The 23,317-nt window shown below is 44.6% G+C and overlaps 1 protein-coding gene across 4 annotated transcripts in view; it reads left to right on the top strand.

The window, feature by feature from the left end:
- The window catches only part of RALB (RAS like proto-oncogene B), an 810,790-nt gene that overhangs the window by 705,815 nt on the left and 81,658 nt on the right, over positions 1–23,317 (top strand). For all 4 annotated transcript variants that reach the window (XM_044060573.1, XM_044060575.1, XM_044060572.1 and 1 more), the window contains one exon: positions 15,963–16,140. In XM_044060573.1, the coding sequence (XP_043916508.1) occupies positions 15,963–16,140 (178 nt within the window). The remainder of the gene's footprint in view (positions 1–15,962; positions 16,141–23,317) is intronic.

The raw sequence follows: 23,317 nt of genomic DNA, 5'->3' as shown, positions 1-23,317 counted from the left end.
CGGCTCACCTGCGGCTGCACGGCCTCCAGGTCTTCCCCTACCTGGACAATTGGCTCCTTCCTGCCCCCTCCAGGCATCGACTTTGCCAAGCCAGGGATTCCCTTCTCCAAACAGCACATCAGTTGGGCATAACCATAAATCTTAACAAATCACTACTGACTCCAGTTCGTGTTCTGGATTTTATTGGAGCTCGGTTGGACACAATTCAGACCAAGACATTTCTGATCTCTGACTCCAGTTCCTCAAACAAGTTTTATGTATTTTTCAAGCTCAGTCGCCGGCAGCAGAATTGGTCTTATGGACGTTGGGGTCCATGGCGGCCACAATCACCCTCGTATCCACAACCCGGTTGCACATGCGGGTACTTCATTGGGCCGTTGTGGTTCAGTGGTCCTGTTGTCTCACCCTAATCGCATATCTTGGACATGCAGGTATTCTTTTCTTTCGTGGATATTTGATCGCTGGATCTTCTTTGGGATGCCCTTTATTCTTCCTGCCTCTTTGACCATGGTGACCATGGATGCCTCCCTACTCGGGTGGGGGGGGCATTGCTTGGGAAGGACTGTCCAAGTCACGTGGCCTCCCCATGAGACTCCATTGCATATCAGTGTCCTGGGGATGAGGGCAGTGCTCCTAGCATTTAAAGCTCTCCATGCCCATCTTCCTCTAGGATGATTGCCATCCAGGAAGACAATATGTTTGTAGTCTGGTACATCAACAAGCAAGGGGGAACCAGGTCTTATTCCCTGTGTCACGAAGCCATGAGAGTGTGGGAGTGGGTGAACTCCACCGGCCATTTTCTCGTGGCGATGCACATTCCGGGATGGTCCAACGTTCTAGTGGACAGACTCGGCAGGTCTATCCTGATGCCTTACGAGTGGTCTCTGAATCCTTCAGTAGCAAAACAGATCTTTCTAAAGTAGGGTCAGCCTTGCTGCGATCTCTTTGCCTGTCCTTAAACATGAAGTGCAATGAATCTTTTGCTGTGAACCCCCACAGGGGGAAGCCCCCAGAGATGCTCTGGTCCATGCTTGGCCCTCTAGTCTTCTGTATGCTTATCCTCCTCTCCCTCTGATTCCCAAATTCCTTCAGAAAGCTCGCAGGCTGGGGAGCACTGTCATCCTTATTGCCCCATTCTGGCCTCGCCAAGTCTGGTTCCCTTCTCTGTGGTCTCATGTATTGTGTGCCCTCTGGACATTAGATCCAGCTCTGGATCTCATCTCTCATCACTCAGGGATTTCTCAACCAGATCTGGTCAGTCTGAAGCTCACCACTTGTCTGCTCCAGTTCCCATGATAGTCGGTCAGAACTCCCAGGTTGTCTTCACCGGTCAAAAAGATATTAGTTGCAGCTCATAAATCTTCTACCAGGAAGGTTTATTCTAGCAAGTGGATGTGTTTCTATATTTGGGCTTCTCAGTCTAACCTAGATGCCTTTACTGCTCCAATTCTGGCAGTTTTAGAATTTTTGGCAAGCATTTTTCATCAAGGAACCAATTCTTCTACAGTCAAGGTCCTACTGGCAGTTATGCATGACTTCTCTAGCTGCTTCTAAGCTTTGCAAAGCCCTTTTTGAAGGGTACTGTTTTGCTTCGGCCACCAATTAAGGACCCAGTGACTCCTTGGGATCGTGTGTTGGTTCTGCAAGCTCATGTCTGTTCCCCTTTCGAACCTGCAGCTTTGGTGACTCTACAGTTCTTGTCATGGAAAACGGCTTTCCTGATTTCCATTACATCAGCCAAAAGGGTTTCGGAACATCAGGCCTTATCAGTCAAACCTCCTTATATTTTCTTTCATAAGGATAAAGTGCCTTTGCGCACTTAACTCCTCTTTCCTTCCCAACGTGGCTTTGGAATTGAACATTAATCAGGTAATTAATTTCCCTGTTTTCTTTTTGAATTTTCAGAATAAGGGAGAATAAAAAGTCTTTCGGCTTTTCCTGGTTAGGGGTCACCACAGTGGAACTCTGGTCCGCTCATGATTGTCAGTGGATTTTTACGGTGCCAAGTTGCCAGCCCGACGCCCAACCTTCAAAGAAGGCACGCCCATTCACTCTCGCACCTACCTGCATGTCTTTAGAGTCACTCAACCACGGGGAGGACATGCAGACTCCACACAGAAGGCGCTCCAGCCGAGAATCGAATGGGAGAACCTCTTGCTGTGAAGCAGCAATGCTAACCACTGCCTCACCGTGGCCCTACATACAAATTGTATTTGGATGTTCATAGACTGTTACATTTTTACTTGCATAGGACTAAATCTTTCCGCAAGTCTGAGCAACTCTTTGTTTCCTCTTCTAAACCCTTTTTAGGGAAACCTGTATTGAAGGTCACCATTGCTCGTTGGATTTCTCAGTGTATTATTTTGGTGTATTCAGCTGAGATTCAACCCTGCCAGATCATATTAAGGTGCATTCAACTAGATCTATGGATACTTCAGCTATCTTCTGGTCTAGAATTTGATGACTTTTGCTCTGCGGCCACTTGGGCATCTTTGCATACTTTTATTTCACACTACAGGTTGGACATTTTATCCAGGAACAGGGTATCCTTTGGCTTCGCTATGACCTGGAATATCCTTCCATGAGGGCCTCCCAAGTATTTGGTAGCTGGGGACTGTCCCACAGGTTGAAGAGCAAATGAAGACAGCATCTTCAGATAAAGAACTTACGTACTCACCATAATGTTCCATCTGAGTTGTTGCTCTTCATTTGTCTTGAACCATCCCTCCCTTCCCCCTGCCTTACATGAGCTGTGTGGTGGTTTGGCCTGAAGTGCTCCTCATATATATATATATATATATATATATATATATATATATATATATATATATATATATATATATATAGCAGCAAACTTGGTGCTTGGATCAGACGCTGGAAATGCGGCGGAGTCGGATCTATCTATCCCGGATCAGAGTAGTCACATTATGGTGAGTACATACCTTCTTTTTTCCAGTGTAAACTCTACTGGACTCATTAAAATTTTCACTTTGGAAAATATCACAACATTCTTAAAAGTAAAATCACTTGCTTTAGTAGTGGTAGTACTTTGTGTTGTCATAGCAACCCTTGATAAAGGGACCTCCTCTACCAGTGAGATTACCATTTTAATTGTATAAAGACATACATGTGGGAGTGATGTAACATATGGCAAAAATGAGTACTTGCCGAATTATAGGTCTGTAATCTGAAACATTCAAAACCTCATTGTGTTAATTCACATTTGATCAGAGGCTTGGACACAAAGTGGCAGCATATAAAGAAGAGAGTTAGGTTGTGGGTGTTAGATGTCCTTCAAGAATGCAACTGCAGTCATAACATATGGGTTGTCCTGCCTCAGGCAGCCCTCGGTCGGCCGGATTCCAAAGTCTGGGTCCGACGTCGGCTGATGTTGCATTTCTCTCAGTCAGAGCGGCAGGAGTACATAAGCATCAGCTGACGCCATCTTCTTCAGTCTTTCTTGCCGCGCGGTGCCCGAAGCAGAAGCAGTTCGCAAGTGCCGGTCGGTCAGCTCCTGTATTCTTCGCCAGCCGATGTCAGAAATTACTGAAAAATTTAATAATTGTTTGTCTTGTGGTAAACAAATACCTCATAAGGACTCCTAACAAACGTAAAGACCGGGATCGCCATACTCTGCCCGCATCTTCCACCGACACCACGCCAAAACCTACCGCGAGTGCCCCGGTTCCCTCTGAGGCGGTTATTTCACCGCTCTGAACCGAAGACACCGCATTACCGATACCTCTGATACCGGAGTCCACACCGACGCCAGTTATTGATTTTCCTCCGGATACTGTAACCGATGAAATGCCCAAGACCATTGCTGTGGATAAGGTAACTCCTGCTTGTGGAGCTGCTAGGCCTCCCATGTCCATGTCTATCAAGGCCTACACACATGCTAAGGCAGCCAGCAAGACTAAGCACCTTACTGCAAAAGCCTTACCTCAGCCTACTCCTGAGACACAAATCATGACTATGGCAGCAGACTTAATCTCCATGATCAGAGGTTCCCAGGCCCATCCTGAGAGAGGATCCCAGCCTCCTCCTGATAAGAGGCCCAGGGTTGAGCCCACTGACCCTCTCCCTTCAGATGAAGATTCTGAGGCCTCTGACCACTCCAATAGCCAGGAAGAGCCTTTCCAGGCCTACGAGGACTCAGATGCAGAGGACTCCATCCCCTCGGCTTCCCCTCCTGAGGATATTTCTTTTGGGGAAGTTCTGCATTCCATGAGGGAACATTTCAAGTGGCAAGGCCAGGAATTTTCTGATTCCAGAAAGCCTTACCTTCCTTAAAAAGCCCCAGCACAGGCCCTTAGCTATACCTCCTGTGCTTGATGTTTTGGATGAATTATACTCTTACTCCAGTGTTACCCCTGATACTCTCCCTCCTGCTCCTGCCAAGCCGGACAGATACTATAGAGTTCCTGAAACACATTCTCATTTCTTTAGGGCCCATGCTGTTGATTTAGAAACTATTTCACAGGGGCCGAAAGGGGTTTCAGCTACCACCTCCAAAAATCCTTTGCCTTCCAACAGGGAAGCTAGGTCATTAGAGAGATGGGGAAAGAAGGTTTACACCTCCACTACTTTATCTATGAGAGCTCTCAATTGTCTCTTTCATATGTTTCAATATCAGGATTTCCTGTTAGATGATTTACAGAAAACTTTGGCTTCTTCTGATCCTTTAGATAGGAAGTCTTTGCAGGAGGCTGTACACAACTCTCAGCAAGTTAGCAATCACTTCCTTCAGTGTGGATATGATGCATTGGAAGCTTCATGTAGGGCAGCTATGACAGGGGCGGTCATTTGCAGACATGCATGATTAAAAGAACAACCTCTACCAGATCATGTTAAGGCAAAACTTCTTGATGCACCCTTGGAAAAGAACAAGCTTTTTGGTGCTAATGCTAAAGATGTATTAAAGACCATTGAGGAAAAAGCCAAGTCAGTTCAGACAGTCAAAGATTTCCTCCAAGTTCAGCCACCCATATTCAGCAGGAATTGGCCTTCAAAAAACTGGTCCTTTCCTAATACTGAAAGATTTCAAAGGGGCAAAAACATGCATGGCCAAGGAAGAGGACAATACAGAGGTTCCTACAGGGGATGACAATGGCAACCAGCAAACCAAAGAAGTGACACAGGGGTTTCTCCTGCCCCACAGGGACAATCCCAATGACTTTCCTCTACTTCCGCTAACCAAAGAGCAAACAGAAGCTCCCTTGGGCGGAAAATTATCTCTGTTTTCAGACAATTGGCACAGATTGACAAAGGACAAATGGATTTTGGACATTATAGACCAAGGCTACAGGTTCCACTTTCATACCTTACCAAGGAAACAAGGCATGCCAAACCAACCAAAAAAACAAAGGGCAGAAGCTTACAAGCAAATTTCTCTGCTAGCTCAGATCAATGCAATAGAAAAAGTTCCACAACAAGAACAAGGCCAGGGTTTTACTCAAGACTGTTCCTTGTTCCAAGAAAAGAAACACAATGGAGACCAATACTGGATTTGTCCGCATTAAACACCTTTCTCATAGTACCAAAGTTCAAAATGCTGACCTTACAGCAACTCCTTCCCATGCTGGGCAAGGGGTCTTGGCTGATTACTCTGGACCTCAAGGAGGCATACCTGCATGTCCCTATCAGACACAGCTGCAGAAGATACCTCAGATTTCTTGCAGGGCCAGAGCATTATCAATTCTCAGCATTGCCATTTGGCTTATCTACTGCGCCCAGAGTGTTTACAAAATGCCTGGCTTCAGTAATTGCTCATTGCAGGCTCCAGGGGATCCAAATTTACCCGTACCTGGACGACTGCCTCATACAAGCGAACGACAAACTGATTTTGACTATGTCATTCAATTGCTACAAGCTCTGGGATACACAGTCAACTTCCAAAAGTCAAGACTGCAGCCATCCCAGCAAATTACTTTCTTAGGAGCCAATTTAGACACAACCTCTCAAATGGCTTACCTGACAGAAGACAAGCAAAAGAAGTTAACTCATTTCAAAGGTTTGGCAAAGCTTACCCAGATGACTGCAAGGAGATTCCTACAGGCCCTGGGTTACATGGCATCATGCATTCTCCTGGATCCATTAGCAAGACTACACATGAGAAAGCTTCAATGGTACCTAAAAAGTTTATGGTCTCAACACAGCAACAACCTAGAGACAACCATACCGCTTATTCCATGCCTACAAAAGGAATTCCTATGGTGGGCCTCGGTAAGCCAGGCAAACACAGGAATGTCATTCAGAAAACCTCAAATAACACAAACAATGACCACAGACTCCTCAGACCTTGGATGGGGGGCGCACATGGAGGGCAGATGTATTCAAGGACAATGGTCTCCAAAGGAAACACATCTACATATCAACCAAAAAGAAATGCTGGCAGTCATGCATGCCATCGAGGCCTTTCAACAACAACTTCAGCAAGGCCACCTGCTAATATGGACAGACAACACCACTGTCATGTGGTACATAAATAAGCAGGGGGGCACCCATTCTTACCCCCTTTGCAGACTGACAATGAATCTTTGGGAAAAATCACTGAGCTTAAACATACAGTTGCAATCCCAATTTGTTCCAGGCAAAGACAATGTGCTGGCGGACAGCCTAAGCAGGAATTTCCTAGACCCCCACGAGTGGAGGTTACATCCAGAAATCTTCATAAGGCTCACCTCGACATGGGACAGGCCAGAAGTAGACCTATTTGCCTCCCACCTCAATCATCAGCTACAAAAGTTCTGTTCAAGGGCATATCACCCAAAAGCATGGAAAACAGATGCTCTCTCATTCAACTGGAACTTCCTAAAGATTTATGCATTCCCACCTCTGCCACTGATGACCACAGTACTACTAAAGATCAAAGCAGAGAAGCTAAAAGGGATCCTAATAGCTCCAGAATGGCCAAGACAACACTGGTATCCACTACTACGGAGCATATGCCACAACAAAAAATGGACCCTTCCCCAATGGGGCCCCATCTTTTGACTCAAAACAACTTCAAGACAGTACATCCCAACATTCAGACGCTCCAGCTAACAGCTTGGGAGATTCCATGAATAACCTCAATCTATCTCTCTCCAAGGAAGTTCAGCGGATATTAACAGAAGCCCGCAGACCATCCACCAGAAAGGTTTATTCAGCAAAATGAAAAAGATTCAGCATTTGGAATACCAGCAAGGGTCATGATGCATCATTATTGAACATCCCACTCATCCTGGAATACTTGGCAGATAAGCTACAGAAAGGACTCTCATACTCTTCTATAAAGATACATGCTTCAGCTATTTCAGCTAGATACAACACTGATCCACCTGTGTTCTCACATCCTTTGTTAAGGCAATTTCTTAGAGGAATCAAGAATATCAAGCCACCAAGAAAGGCCCCAGTACCAGCTTGGGACCTCAACTTTGTTCTAGAAAAACTGACTCTACCCCCCTTTGAGCCAGCAGCTTCTGTGGACTTACAATTCCTCTCATGGAAGACAGCTTTCCTGTTGGCAATTACCTCAGCAAGAAGGGTTTCGGAATTACAGGCCCTAATGGCAATACCACCGTTCATTACCTTTCATAGAGACAGGGTCTCCTTATGAACCAACCCTAGCTTTCTGCCAAAAGTGGTATCTAGGGTTTCTTTGAATCAAGCAATTCACCTGCCTACTTTCTTTCCCAATCCTGAGAACAAAGGGGAAAGACTGTTGCATACCTTGGACATTCACAGACAACTTCGCTACTACCTGGACAGAACCAAGGCCAATAGGAAGTCTGATCAGCTTTTTGTAGCTTACGCTCCTGGAGTACAAGGAAAAGCAATTTTCAAGCAGACTATTTCAAAATGGATTGGACATTGCATCAGATTATGTTATTCCTTCCATGGAAAGTGTACCAGCCAATATCAGACCACACTCTACCAGAGCTACAGCCACCTCTACAGCATTCTTAAGAGGGGTGCCTACAAATGACATTCTAGAAGCTGCTACATGGAGCTCCGTGCATACATTCTCCAAACACTACAACCTTCCTTTATATTCCAGATCCAGAGCAGGCTTTGCTTCGGCAGTCCTGCAGGGATTGATAGCTACACCATCCTTTTCTTAGTGCTTTCCACCTCCCCCAGCTAAGCTATGGTATTCAACCCATATGTTATGACTGCAGTTGCATTCTTGAAGGACATAGTACAGTTTTGTACCTACCATAAATGTAGATGTCCGATAGATATGCAACTGCAGTCGGGTTTTCCCTCCCTCCTTCCCCTCTATTCCTTGGGTCCACTCCTCTCCCTGTTATCCTAGCTGGGGATATCTGTTATGGTGTATCTGTTTATTGCTTATTTATTTGTCTGGAAACCTGTTTTGTCTTCCAAATTGATTACAGCCTTCCTTGGAGGGCACCTGGCATCTGGGGCAAGAAACACTGAAGAAGATGGCGTCGGCTGATGCTTATGTACTCCTGCTGCTCTGACGGAGAGAAATGCGACATCAGCCGACGTCGGACCCAGACTTTGGAATCCGGCCGACCGAGGGCTGCCTGAGGCAGGACAACCCATATGTTATGACTGCAGTTGCATATCTATCGGACATCTACATTTATGGTAGGTACAAAACTGTACTTTTTCCAGTCTTGGGCATTGTGATCTGCTCCCCTGGTGGGGACCTGGCCACTGATTAGCCAAATGCGCCAGATTATGCGGAATGCTGCACATTTGACCATAAGTGAACCCACTGTTCCGCTTTCCTCATTGAACAGCTTTGGTTCCATTACAAAGATTTTGATTGGTTTGTATACTGCAATTGGTGCCATTTGACATCGCGGTATACAAACCAATCAAGTAACTACTACACTGTTCCGCATTGAGAAGTGTTGGCTGTGCTACACAGTTTTTGACTGGCTCATATTCTGTAGTTACAGCCAGTCGCCATTGCAGTATGTGAACCAATCAAATAATTGTTCCTGAGGATGGGAGCCAATGAGAGCACCCAAATATGTGACCATTCATGTAGGAGTAATTGCGGAAAATCATGTTTAAAGAGGACGAAAACATAAAATAGAAGCAATGCAATGCCAAAGTAAGTAACTGCAATGGCAGCTGTTAAAAGGAATCCTTTTAACTGCTAATATTGAAGTTACTTTGATTTTATTTTATTTTTAAATATTGCTCTTATAAACTTAGAAAGTTGCTGGAGTAGCAGGCTGGCTTTGAGTTACTGTACATGATGTCCTTCAAGGATGCATCTGCAGTCCTAACATATGGGTTGTCCTGCCTCAGGCAGCCCTTCGGTCGGCCGGATTCCAAAGTCTGGGTCTGGCCTCGGCTGATGTCGCACTTCACCCAACGTCATAGCTGCTGTGGTATAAAGGCATCAGCCGACGCCATTTTCCTCAGTCTTTCTTGCCGCGTGGTGCCTGAAACAGAAGCTGTTCACAAGTGCCGGTCGGTCAGATCCAGAGATTTCTACTACCGAAGACTTCTAAAAAGCTAAGTACCCCGTTGGGGACTCTTTCTTGCCTCAGCCGATGTCAGACAAAGTAAATAATTGTTTAACTTGTGGGAAACAAATACCTCATAAGGATTTCCACTCTTACTGCCTTCCTTGTTTAGGCCCGGACCACGACGTATCAGCTTGTTTAGCCTGTGCTTCTTTCAACCGACGGACGCTTAGACGTCGGTCGGAGTTTGCAGAGGAGTTTTTTGGTCCCGCTTTTGCTTACAAAATGCCGTCGGAGACTCCGACAGCACAATTAGCTAAAAAGCGCAAGGAAAAGGACCGACACTCGCGGTCCGCGGTTTCGGCTGAAACCACGGTTAGGCCAACCGCGAGTGTCTCTGTTTCGGCTGAAACCGAGTCCTCGGTTCTTCCTTCGGCCGAAAGCAGGCCTCCGGTAGCCGAGGCTTCACAGAGCATGGTTGAATCGGCTACAGAAATTGCGCCTACAGAAGCAAGCACCCAGGATTTGTCAGATACTATTCCTTTAGACATATCTACCCCTGCACGTGGGGCTGCTAGACCCCCTGCATCTATGTCTATCAAGGCTTTTGCCAGGGCTAAAGCAGCTAAGTCTTCTAAGGCCTTACCTGCTAAAATTCCCTCACACAGGCCTACCTCTAGTTCTCAAATGCTCAGCCTGGCTGAGGATCTCATTTCTCTGATCAGGGGATCCCAACCTCACCCAGACAGGGCCTCTCAACCCCCTCCAGAGAAGAGGCCTAGGACTGAACCCCCGGAACCTGTTTCCACAGACTATTCCTCGGATGACTCTGATATCTCAGACCCTCAGGAAGGCCCATATTCTCCTTATGAGGATTCTGATGCAGAAGACTCCATTCCTTCTGCCTCTCCTCCTGAAGAATTTTCTTTTGGGGAAACCTTACATGCTATGAGGGAACACTTTCAATGGCAGGGCCAGGACTTTTCAGATTCAAGGAAAAGGCTAAGGACTTTCTTACACTTACCACAGCATAGGTCTTTAGCCATTCCTCCAGTACTAACAGTTGTTGATGATGCATATAATGATGCCTGTACTGCCCCTGATTCTCTTCCTCCGGCCCCTGCCAAGCCTGACAGATATTACAGGGTCCCGGACACACACTACCATTTGTATAAGGCTCCTGTGGCAGATCCTGAAACCATTTCACAGGGCCCTAAAGCTGGCAGCTGCCTCTGCCAAAAATCCTCTCCCCTCTGAAAGGGAATCTAGAGCATTAGAGAGATGGGGTAAAAAGGTTTATACTTCTGCTACTCTTTCAGCCAGGGCCTTAAACTGTCAATTTCACATGATTCAGTTACCAGGAATTTTTGTTAGACCAGCTAAATAAAAAACTGTCCTCTCCTGAACCTATAGACCGCAAGTCCCTTCAGGATTTGGTACATAACTCTCAGCAGGTCAGTAACCATTTCTTAAAATGTGGCTATGATGCACTGGAGGCTTCCTTTAGATCAGCTATGACTGGAACAGTGATTCGAAGGCATGCCTGGTTAAAAGAACAATCCTTACCAGACCATGTTAAGTCAAAACTCCTAGATGCCCCTATGGAGAAACAAAGTTTGTTTGGCTCCCCTGCACAGGAGGTTCTAAAGAAGGTGGAGGAAAAAGCAAAATCTGTCCAAACAGTCAAGGATTTTGTACAGGTCCAACCTCCGAGGTTTAGCAGAAATTGGCCTTCGAAGAATTGGTCCTTTCCAGACACCTCCAGAGCACAGAGAGGCAGAAATAGACGTCCAAGAGGCAGAGGTCAATCCAGGGGTTGCCTACAGGGGACGTCAGTGGCAACCTACCAACCAGAGAAGTACTGCCACAGATTCAACTACAACCACTTCTACTGGACAGACACAATGACTTGGCTCTGATTCCGCCTACCAGGGAACAACTGGAAGCACCCTTGAAGGAAAACTAGCTTTATTTTCCCACAACTGGCATTACATTACAGGAGACAAATGGACTTTACAAACAATAGACAAAGGCTACAGGTTTCACTTCCACACTCCAAAAAAGAGAGGAATGCCAAACCTACCACCAAGCCAAAAAACAGACGCTCTAAGACAAATCAACAACTTACTAAGGATGAGAGCTATAGAAAAGGTACCGCCTATGGAACAAGGCCAAGGATTTTACTCCAGGCTTTTCCTTGTACCAAGAAAAGAAAATCAATGGAGACCTATTCTCGACTTGTCCGCTCTGAACACATACCTCATTGTTCCAAAATTCAAAATGCTGACCCTCCAGCAACTTCTTCCCATGCTGGGCAAGGAGTCTTGGCTGGTGACTCTAGATCTCAAGGAGGCATACCTGCACGTCCCTATACGACCAGATTGCAGAAGACACCTCAGATTTCTTGCAGGATCAGAGCATTATCAATTCTCAGCATTGCCCTTTGGCTTATCTACTGTGCCCAGAGTATTCACGAAATGCCCGGCATCAGTAATTGCTCATTGCAGGCTTCAGGGAATTCAAATTTACCCATACCTGGACGACTGCCTAATACAAGCGGACAACAAGGCAAAATTAACAAAAGATTTGGAAAAGGTCATACAACTGTTGCAAGCCTTGGGATACACAGTCAACATGCAAAAATCAAGACTAGTACCATCCCAAAGGATAACATTCTTGGGTGCAGAACTGGATACATCAACTCAGATGGCTTTTCTCACAGAAGAAAAACAAAAGCAACTACCAGTATATTTCATGATATTAACAACACAAACTCAGCTTACTGCAAGGAAAGTCCTGCAAGCCCTGGGTTACATGGCATCCTGCATAATATTGATTCCATGCCAGGCTGCATATGAGAAAGTTGCAATGGTACCTAAGGAATGTATGGTCTCAACACAAGCACAGTCTAGAAGCCCAGATTCCAATAATTCCATGCCTGAAGCAAGAATTCCAGTGGTGGGCTCAGGCCTGTCAGTTGAACAGAGGACTGCCTTTCCACAAACCTCATCCAATCCAGACCATCACCACGGATGCCTCAGACCTAGGCTGGGGGGCACACATGGTGGACAAGTGCATACAAGGCCTATGGACCCAAGACCAGCTGAATCTACACAAATCTAAAGGAGATGCTGGCAGTGAAACATGCAATCCAGGCATTCCGACCATTCCTTCAACAAGGTCACCTGCTGATAAGGACGGACAATACCACAGTCATGTGGTACATCAATAAACAGGGAGGTACACACTCATATCCTCTATGCCGGATGGCAATGGACCTGTGGAATGTGGCCCTGAATCTCAACATTCAACTTCAGGCCAGATTTGTACCAGGAAAAGAAATTTCACTAGCAGACACCTTAAGCAGAACTACCACGGATGCTCACGAATGGATGCTGCATCCAGATATCTTCAAAACCATAACAAAGAAATGGGGACTACCAGAGATAGACCTGTTCGCCTCCCCACACAACCACCAATTGAAGAAATTCTGCACAAGAGCATACCACCCACTTGCTTGGAGAATGGACTCCCTTTCCTTCAGCTGGAAAAACCTGACAGCATATGCATTCCCATCTCTTCTTTTGATGTACAAAGTCCTACTGAAGATCAAAGAGGATCAGCCAAGGGTAATCCTGATAGCTCCAGACTGGCCGAGGCAACATTGGTACCCGCTACTGAGAAGCATGTCTCGGACACACGCATGGCCTCTACCTCTATGTCCCTTACTTCTAACACAGAACAACTACAAGATCCTACATCCAAACTTGAAAACACTGCAGCTAGCTGCTTGGAATATTGCATAAAACAAAATAACCCAGATTTATCTCAGAGGATTAAGGACATTATCCTGGAGGCTCGCAGACCCTCCACAAGGAAAACTTATTCAGCCAAATGGAAAAGATACCTCATTTGGAGTGCAGCAAAGGGAGAAAATGTCTCATTGGCAAACATAGCACACATCCTGGAATACTTAGCAGAACTGTTCCACAATGGCCTGTCCTACTCCTCCATTAAGATTCATGCATCAGCAATCTCAGCAGAATACAACATGGATCCTCCTGTCTTCTCTCATCCTCTACTCAGACAGTTCTTGAACGGAATCAAAAACGTAAAGCCTCCAAGGAAACCACCTTTACCTACATGGGATCTCAACTTTGTGCTGGAAAAGTTAACACTGCCCCCTTTTGAACCAGCAGCAACAGCAGATTTACAGTTCTTGTCTTGGAAATCTGCTTTCCTACTAACAATTACTTCAGCAAGAAGGGTATCTGAATTACAGGCATTAATGGCAGTACAGCCCTTCCTTATCTTCATCAGGATAGAGTGTCTCTGAGAACCAACCCTACCTTTATGCCAAAAGTGGTCTCCAGAGTATCATTGAACCAAGCGATTCATTTACCTACATTCTTCCCCAACCCACAGAACAGGGGGGAAAGACTGCTACATACCTTGGATGTGCGCAGACAATTACGCTACTATCTGGACAGAACTAAGACCAACAGAAAAACTGACCAACTTCTGGTAGCATATGCAACAGGAATGCAAGGAAAAGCAATTTCAAAACAGACAATCTCAAAATGGATAGGAAATTGCATACGATTTTGCTACTCTTTTCATGGAAAGACAACAACTGAAAATATCAGACCTCATTCCACAAGCGCTACAGCCACCACTACAGCTTTCCTACGAGGAGTGGCTACCAAAGACATTTTAGAAGCTGCTACTTGGGGCTCCGTGCATACATTTGCCAAGCATTATAACCTTCCTTTATACTCCAGATCCCGAGCAGGTTTTGCAACTGCTGTGTTGCAAGGGATCTTGACTACACCATCTTTATCTTAGTGCCTCCTCCCCCAGTTTGGCTATGGTATTCTACCCATATGTTAGGACTGCAGATGCATCCTTGAAGGACATAGTACAGTTGTGTACCTACCATAAATGTAGATGTCCGATAGGTATGCATCTGCAGTCAGGATTACCACCCTCCTTCCCTCTGTGGTATTCCTAGGGTACCTACCCCTCTTTTAGCTAGCTGGGGGAAATTATTATGGTGTATTTGTTTTTGTGTATATATATATATATATATATATATATATATATATATATATATATATATATATATATAATTTTTGCTCTCTACTGTTTGGAATTATTTGCATTTATCCAAATTTAGCCTTCCTAGAGGGCACCTGGCATCTGGGGCAAGAAACACTGAGGAAAATGGCGTCGGCTGATGCCTTTATACCACAGCAGCTATGACGTCGGGTGAAGTGCGACATCAGCCGAGGCCAGACCCAGACTTTGGAATCCGGCCGACCGAAGGGCTGCCTGAGGCAGGGCAACCCATATGTTAGGACTGCAGATGCATACCTATCGGACATCTACATTTACGGTAGGTACAAAACTGTACTTTCTGAAGGATACGATGTCTGAAACTCAATTTCAGTTCTTATTTCATTCCTCCATGACTTGCCAGAAAACTACATATTTTATGAGGAACAGACCAAAAATTTGGGCAGTCTGTAAAATTCTGGGCAGTTGAGAGGTATGACATGGGTGAAGGTGTGTGTGTATTCTGGTTAAATGGCCATGGTCAAGGTACGCTTTTTGCTCAGTGCGAAAATAGGGTGTTAGACATTTTGACTGTTTGTCACACATTGCTATGGTCTGTGTTCCATATTGGCCTCTTAGCAGGTTGATACCTATGCCTGGCCATCCATGACTTACTCAGCAGTGCACAACACTGAGTTTATGGGTGACATGCATGGAAGCTCATGTCCATCCAGAATTGGAAGCCTTAATATGATAGATGAAAAACATGTTATGGCAAGGGAGCTACGTACAATGTATGAAAATTCCTGTAAGTTATTGTGGATGGTAACATTCCCTGGTGCTCAACTCACACGCACCCCTCCCCCTCCAGCAAAAGGGAGTTAGGGACTATATACACAAATTCCTGGAACTTATTGTGGACTCTCTACCCACCCCCAGCAAAAAGAAGTTAATAGAACAGTGAACTTTGCCCTTAAGGGGACTGTGTAGGTTGTTGGAGGTGCGGCTATATATGGTCAAGGCACATCTGGAGGAAAAATAATCATTGCTGTATTGCTTAGTAATTTTCATTCACTGTAGTCTGTATGTGAAATTTCCCCTCATTATTGCATTTTATTTGTGTGTGTATTAAGTGACTTAATGGGCAAATGCAAGACCTCTTTTTTGACCTTTACCAGGGCCAGAAGGCAAAAACAGTAACAATCACAAATTTACAAAGCAATTTGCATGTATTAATGCAGTGAACAGAGACTATAATAGTCTACCTGGATTACTTTATGAATATCTGTCTAGCTTACTCCATGATGTGCCTTAATATTTATTTAATTCCACCTTTGTAATGGCTTAACAGTTAGGTGTGTCATAGAGGTAATCTGTGTAGTAATGCAAAGAGTGTATAGGTTTAATTGTTTGTGAGGTGGGATTGGTGAAAATTAAATAGTGAGTAATATTCTCTTTATTTTATTGTTATAGGGAACAAATCCTACGTGTGAAGGCAGAAGAGGATAAAATCCCATTGCTTCTTGTTGGAAACAAGTCTGACTTGGAAGAACGACGACAGGTTACGATAGATGAAGCCAGAGTCAAAGCAGAGGAGTGGAATGTGCAGTATGTTGAGACGTCTGCCAAAACAAGAGCTAATGTAGATAAAGTAAGACAACTACAAAGCATACAGTACTGTAATAAAAAATATATATTGCTTTAATTATTGTGTCCTTTTCTGTCTGGCTTGCTTTCTTCCATGGGTTTGCTGCATTTTAAATGTAAAAGCTTGCGTTTCTGTAGTAGCATTTTAAATGACGGATCATCCATTTGGAATTATGCAGTCAGACACTGGCATTCAATATAAAAAATTTTTTTTCAAAAGATATTACGATTGATGGTTGTGGTTGGTGTTTGTTTAACATCCTTAGCTAGCATAAATGTGTGGAATGTGCATGTAGTGATGTTCATCTTGTTTCACTGTTGCAGTCATTACTCTTGGGTTATCCTGCTGGCAGGCTACCCGCAGTCAGCCAGAATTCCAAAGTCTAGGTCCGGCATCGGTTGCTGTCGCCTCTTCCCTGACATCAGAGCGCCAGGGGTATAAAAGATGCAGCTGACGCCATTTTCTTCAGTCTTTCTTGCCGCGCGGTGCCCAAAGCAAAAGCAGTTCGCATGTGCCGGTCAGTCGACTCCTGAGATTTTCAAATCTGAATTTCAGAACCGAAGTCTTCATTAAAGCTAAGTACCCTGTTGGGGAAACTTTTTTCTTGCTCCAAACCAATGTCAGAAAAAGTTAACAATTTTATTTCTTTTGGGAAGCAAATATCTCATAAGGATTTTCAATCTTACTGTATTCCTTGCCTAGGCCCTGATCACAACGTTGCTAGCTGTCAGTTTTGTGCTAGATTCAACCAACACACTATCAAGCGTCTGTTCGATTTTGCATTTCATTACTTTGGCCGAAGATTTAATTATATAATGCCGGTGGAACAGCTGACAACTGGAGTTTACAAAAAACATAAGGGCAAGGATAGGCATCAGAGGTCCAAAACCGACGACAAAGCCTTTTCTAGGCCAGTCGCCGGTTCTCAGTGAGGCACTTTTGCAGCCCCTGGCACCCGCTACCTCAGAGCCACAGGCCGCTGCCAACTCCCACGTGGAGCCGACTGGGCCTCTGGAAACTCAAGGTATTGGACACACTGAAATTGATCCCTCAGATGGGTCCGGAGCCGCTGAGCAGGCATCGGCTTCTGAGGGTGTCTTCAGACCTACACAACTATATGTTAAGCCATCCCCAGCTTCAAAGACAAAGACTAAAGCAGCTCTAAAGACAAAGAAACAAGTAAAGCACTCTCCTATTCAGACTTCCATGCCTAAAACACAGATGCTCAGAATGGCCGAAGACCTTATTACTTTGATCAGGGGCTCCCATCCCCCTCCTGATAAGAGGGCCTAGGCAAGAGACAGAGTACGATTCTTCTGTCTGGTATCTATTTCCTCTGATTCCTCTTCTGAACAGGATTACTCCATGCTTCCTTATGAGGATTCTGATGCTGAAGAATCCATTCCTTCAGCCTCTCCTCCTGATACTATTCTTTTGGGGAAACACTGCATACTATGAGGGAGCATTTCCACTGGGAGAGCCAAGATTATTCTGAGTCAAAGAAAAGGCTCAGAGACTTCCTTCTTCCTCAGCACAGACCCTTTGCCATTCCACCTGTTCTAGACATTGTAGATGATGTATTTTCAGAGAACGGACTGTCCCCTGACTCTTTACCCCCTGCACCTGCTAAGCCAGACAGATATTACAGGGTCCCGGATTCTCATAAATTCCTATATAAAAACCCCGCTGCTGACCCAGAAACTATATCTCAGGGTCCCAAGGGGGTTAAGGCTTCCACTGCAAAAAACCCTGTCCCCTCTGATAGGGATTCTAGGGCTCTAGACAGATGGGGGAAAAATATACACTTCTGCCACCCTGGCTGTAAGGGCTTTAAATTGTCAATTTCATATGCTTAAATATCAGCAATATTTAATGTCACTACTTAAACAGAAAATGTTGACAAATATTGAATGTTCAGAGAACAAGGAATTGCAGGATTTATTGCGTGCAACTGAACAAGTGGGAAAGCATACTTTGAGGCCTCTTGCAGGGCTGCTGTTACAGGTTCTGTTATTAGAAGGCATGCTTGGTTAAAGGAACAAAATCTGCCTGATCATGTTAAAGCAAAATTATTAGATGCACCATTACAGCATGATACTTTGGTACTAAAGCAGAAGTGGTGTTGAAAAAAATGGAGGATAAAGCAAAATCCATGCAGACAGTCAAGGATTTCTTACAGGTACAGCCACCCAGGTTTAGCAGGAACTGGCCTTCTAAAAATCGGTCCTTTCCAGTCTCAGACAGACCACAAAGAGGCAGATACAGGCGTCCCAGAGGCAGGTCTCAGCCCCAAGGCTCATACAGGCCTAAACAATGGGGTGCTCCTACCTCCAAAAGCAGAGAAGACAAATCACAGCCCTGCAGGAAACAGTCCCAATGACTTTCCTCTACCAGCTCCAAGCAGTTTTCTTTTGACAGCCCCCTTAGGTGGAAAACTAGCACTTTTTTCATCAAATTGGCAAATGGTTACCCAAGACAAATGGGTTCTGAACATAGTGTCCCAAGGCTACAGGTTCCATTTTCACACTCTACCAAGGTCAAAGGGCATGCCAGACCTGCCACACAATCAATGGGCGGAGGCACAAAAACAAATTACAGCCCTCATGGACAATTATGGCCATTCGGCAAGTACCACAACAAGAACAGGGGCAAGGATTTTACTCCAGACTTTTCCTAGTACCCAGGAAGGACAAAACCTGGAGACCAATTCTGAACCTCTCTACTAAATACGTTTCTGGAAGTTCCAAAATTCAAGATGTTGACTCTTCAGCAGCTACTGCCCATGCTGGGCAAGAGGGCTTGGCTAGTAACTTTGGACCTAAAAGAGGCATACCTGCATGTCCCAATCAGACAGTCTTGCAAGAAGATACCTCAGATTCATAGCTGGCTCAATGCATTACCAATTCTCTGCACTGCCCTTTGGCTTATCTACTGCGCCCAGGGTCTTTACAAAATGCCTGGCACCAGTAATTGCATTTTGCAGACAAAAATGAATTCAAATATATCCCTACTTGGACGACTGCCTAATTCAAGCAGAGAACAAACACACTCTTTTAAAGCATCTGGCGTTTGTAAAAAAATTACTAATTGGCCTAGGGTACACAGTAAACAAAAATAAATCAAAACTAGTGCCCTCTCAAGAGATAATATTCCTGGGTGCAAGCTTAAATACAACTGCCCAGATGGCTTATCTCACGCCAGACAAGCAAAAACAACTGACAACTTACTTCAAGAAATTGGCAACAAAAACCCACTTATCTGCAAGGAAAATCCTGCAGGCCTTGGGTTTCATGGCATCCTGCATTCTACTAATTCCATATGCCAGACTGCATATGAGGAAACTGCAATGGTATCTGAAAAGTGTTTGGACTCAGCATTGCCACAGCCTGTAGACAGTAAATTGCACTCATTCTCTGCCTACAACAGGAGTTTCGATGGTGGGAAGAAGCCCGTCACCACAACAAGGGTCTGCCATTCAGTTTACCCACAGCCAGACAGACACGGACAACAGATGCATCAGATTATGCCTGGGGGGGGGGGCCCATATGGCAGGAAAATGTATTCAGGGCACATGGCCTGCAAACCAGATGCATCTTCACATCACTCAAAAAGAGATGCTAGCTGTTCAAAATGCCCTGACAGCTTTCAAGGACCTGCTTCATCCAGGACAATTACTGATAAAGACAGACAACTCTACGGTCATGTGGTACATAAGCAGGGAGGTATGCATTCCTTCCCCCTCTGCAGACAAGCAATGACCTTACAGGACACAGCATTGGCATTTCAAGTTTACCTGCAAGTACAATTCCTGCCAGGAAAAACAAATACTCTGGCAGACAACTAAGCAGAAACCTCATGGATCCCCACGAATTGAAACTGGATCCACAAGTCTTCAGGATAATAATAAGGAAATGGGGATGCCCAGACATAGATCTGTTTGCCTCCCCTCACAACTGTCAATTGCAGAGATTTTGCACAAGGATTTACCACAAGCAAGCATGGAAAGTGGATGCCCTATCATTCAGCTGGAAAAATCTAACAGTATATGCTTTTCCCCCACTACCTCTCCTTTCCAGGGTACTCATAAAGGTCAGACAAGAGAAGCCAAACATGATTCTGATTGCACCAGACTGGCCATGCCAGCACTGGTACCCAGTCCTAAACAGCTTGTCTCAAGGTCCTGCATGGATATTGCCTCAAACTTCTCACTTGCTGACCCAACAAAACAATCATCCTGCACAGCCATCTCAGGACCTTAAATCTGGCAGCATGGTGGATAATGTAGCCATTCAGAACACTCCTCTTTCAAAAGCTCTTATGGATGTTTTCTTGGAGGCCAGGAGACCCAGTACCAGAAAATCTTATGCAGAAAAATGGAAGAGATTCTGTGCTTGGAACCAGGAATAAGACATTGACACGTCTGTACCAAACATTCCTCCGATTTTATAATAACTGACTGAAATGCTGAACAAAGGACTTTCTTTCTTATCAATTAAGATTCATGCCTCTGCCATTTCTGCACATTACAATACGAAACCACTTATCTTTTCTCATCCTTTAATAAGGCAGTACCTCGGAGGGGCCAAAAACTTTAGGCCTCCAAGGAGAGCACCAATTCCGGCCTGGGACCTCAATTTTGTTTTGGAAAAACTCACACTGCCTCCTTTCGAGCTAGCATCAACAGCGGATATTAAATTCTTGTCCTGGAAAACAACTCTGCTCCTAGCCATAACTTCTGCAAGGCGAGTCTCAGAGTTACAAACGCTCACGGCTGTGGAACCTTTCATTTTTCATCCAGACAGGGTTTCTCTGAGGACAAACCCTACATTTATGCCTAAGGTGGTGTCCAGTGTGGCCCTCAATTAAACCATTCACTTGCCTACCTTTTACCCAAACCCACAGAACAAGGGTGAGAAAATTCTGCATTCTTTGGACATACACAGGCAGTTACACTTCTACTTGGACAGAACTAAAGCTTTCAGAAAGACTGAGCAACTTTTAGTGTTATATGCTGCAGGATCACAAGGAAAGGCTATCTCAAAACAGACTATTTCTAAATGGATAAGCCATTGCATCCATTTCTGCTATTCTCAGCATGGCAAATCAATGACTAAAGGCATTACGCCTCATTCCACCAGAGCAGCAGCCACTTCAGCAGCCTTCCTCAGAGAAGTACCAACCAAAGAAATCTTAAGAGGCTGCAACTTGGAGTTCAGTGCACACCTTTACAAAGCACTACAACTTGCCTCTCTACGGCTTCACCACTGCAGTTCTGCAGGGCCTCATAGTCTCTCCTAATCCTATTTAGCCCAGCCACCCTTCCTCAGCTTTGGGATTCAACCCAAGAGTAGTGACTGCAACAGTGAAACACAATGAACATATTACAGTTGTGTACCTACCATAAATGTAGATGTTAGAGTGTATTCACTGTTGCAATCCAGGTTACCTACCCACCACCATTTTTCTCTTTGCTGGGACTTATGTTCACTTTTCTATCCTATACAACCTTTTTGGTGTATTTGCTTGTAGATGTAGGAAATGTTATTTTTGTGTGTGCATTTCTTATTGATATATTTTTCAGTACCTATTTGGGGCACCTGACGTCTGGGGCAAGAAAAACTGAAGAAAATGGCGTTGGCTGCATCTTTTATACCCCTGGCGCTCTGACGTCAGGGAAGAGGCGACAGCAACCGACGCTGGACCTAGACTTTGGAATTCTGGACGACTGCGGATAGCCCGCCAGCAGGATAACCCAAGAGTAATGACTGCAACAGTGAATACACTCGAGCATCTACATTTATCGTAGGTACCCAACTGTACTTTCCAGCTCCATCAGCTTCATAGAACACTCTAGAACAAAAAAATCCAAGGAGAGTTTTCTGTAGCAGGTTTTCTTTAGTAGTTATTTGGGTCTCTTAAGCTTAGAATTTGCTGAGAAATCCCATTACTGCATTCATAAAAAGGACCACATAAAAAGGACCAACGAAGTTACAGCAGTGAGAGGACTTAAAGTAACAATATACAGAATTCCTTCATTTATGGCACTCGGTCATGGATAGGAGCCCTATCAAGGACTTGCCAGTTGGCTTCAAACGTTTCTTACTAACCTGCATTTGGTTGCACAAGCTTTCGTCATATTCTAAAAAGGCAGTGACTGTCATCTAGTCTGTGGGATGCGAGTTGGATTGTTCTACCAGATTTGCAGGCACAGGGCTTCCTCTCAGTCTTGGTAGCTAAGGGTATTTTGGTTGATGTGGACACAATACTCTTAAAGTAGTTCCAGTAGGTATTTCTCCTGATACTCAAGATGCTGTTGAAAAAAGAAAGGGCTGTTTTAGATATGAACAGTGGCAAAACAGAAATGTTTGAACACCCTGTGAGGCTTCCAGTAACTTCAGGACATTACCGGATTGATTTCCTTGGTAAAGAAAATCTAGACATTTCAGCTGGAAGTGAAATTCTGGATAGTTGCATAAGACATGAGAAAAACCAGAGAAGCAAAAGGTAATACTAAGACTTCACAAGCAATGCCTCTGTTCGCAAACTGCAAACGTTATTAGCTCTGACTCTGCAGTTTTCCATTTTAAGAGAAGATTGTGAACACTTAGGAAGCATACACAAAATTATAGCATGCCATGTAGGTTCTTTGGCATAGAAGGATAAAGTCAGGACTCTAGGAGTTATGGACTCCTAGAACCGCATAACTTGTCTCGTAATTTTTTTTTTTTAAATTTAAAACAGCACATCTAACTGTGAAGACAACACTGATTTTATTCTGAAGAGCTCCATGCATTATGTAAACAGTTGCAGTTATATCTGTTTGTATGTAGACAAAGTGCAGATTTTTCATCACTAATTAATGTATCACACCAGCACTTCAACAGTAATGAATACACATCTAGGACAACATCTCTCTACATTACGTGCCAGACAGAGCACAGCATCTGAAGCAAAGTCATCGGTGGGGAATGCAGACCTTTACATAAGCTGTTATGACTTGCAAGAGAGAAATACAAGACTTAAAATGGGTGCAGTGTTAGTACACAGGATGGTGGGTTACTGGTGTCATCATTGGGCACGATATCTTTTAGAGGCTTGGAGGTAATGTGGGTGTCTACATCTGTAGATTCATTACCATGGCTACCCCTGGGCAGTACCACTGTAAAGTCTTAGTCAAAGT

The sequence above is a fragment of the Protopterus annectens genome, chromosome 2.part0 (assembly GCF_019279795.1).
Source record: "Protopterus annectens isolate FY-2018-M chromosome 2.part0, PAN1.0, whole genome shotgun sequence".
Lineage (NCBI taxonomy): Eukaryota > Metazoa > Chordata > Ceratodontiformes > Protopteridae > Protopterus > Protopterus annectens.
The sequence above is the reverse complement of the archived record's forward strand: the minus strand, read 5'-3'. Positions and strand labels throughout refer to the sequence as shown.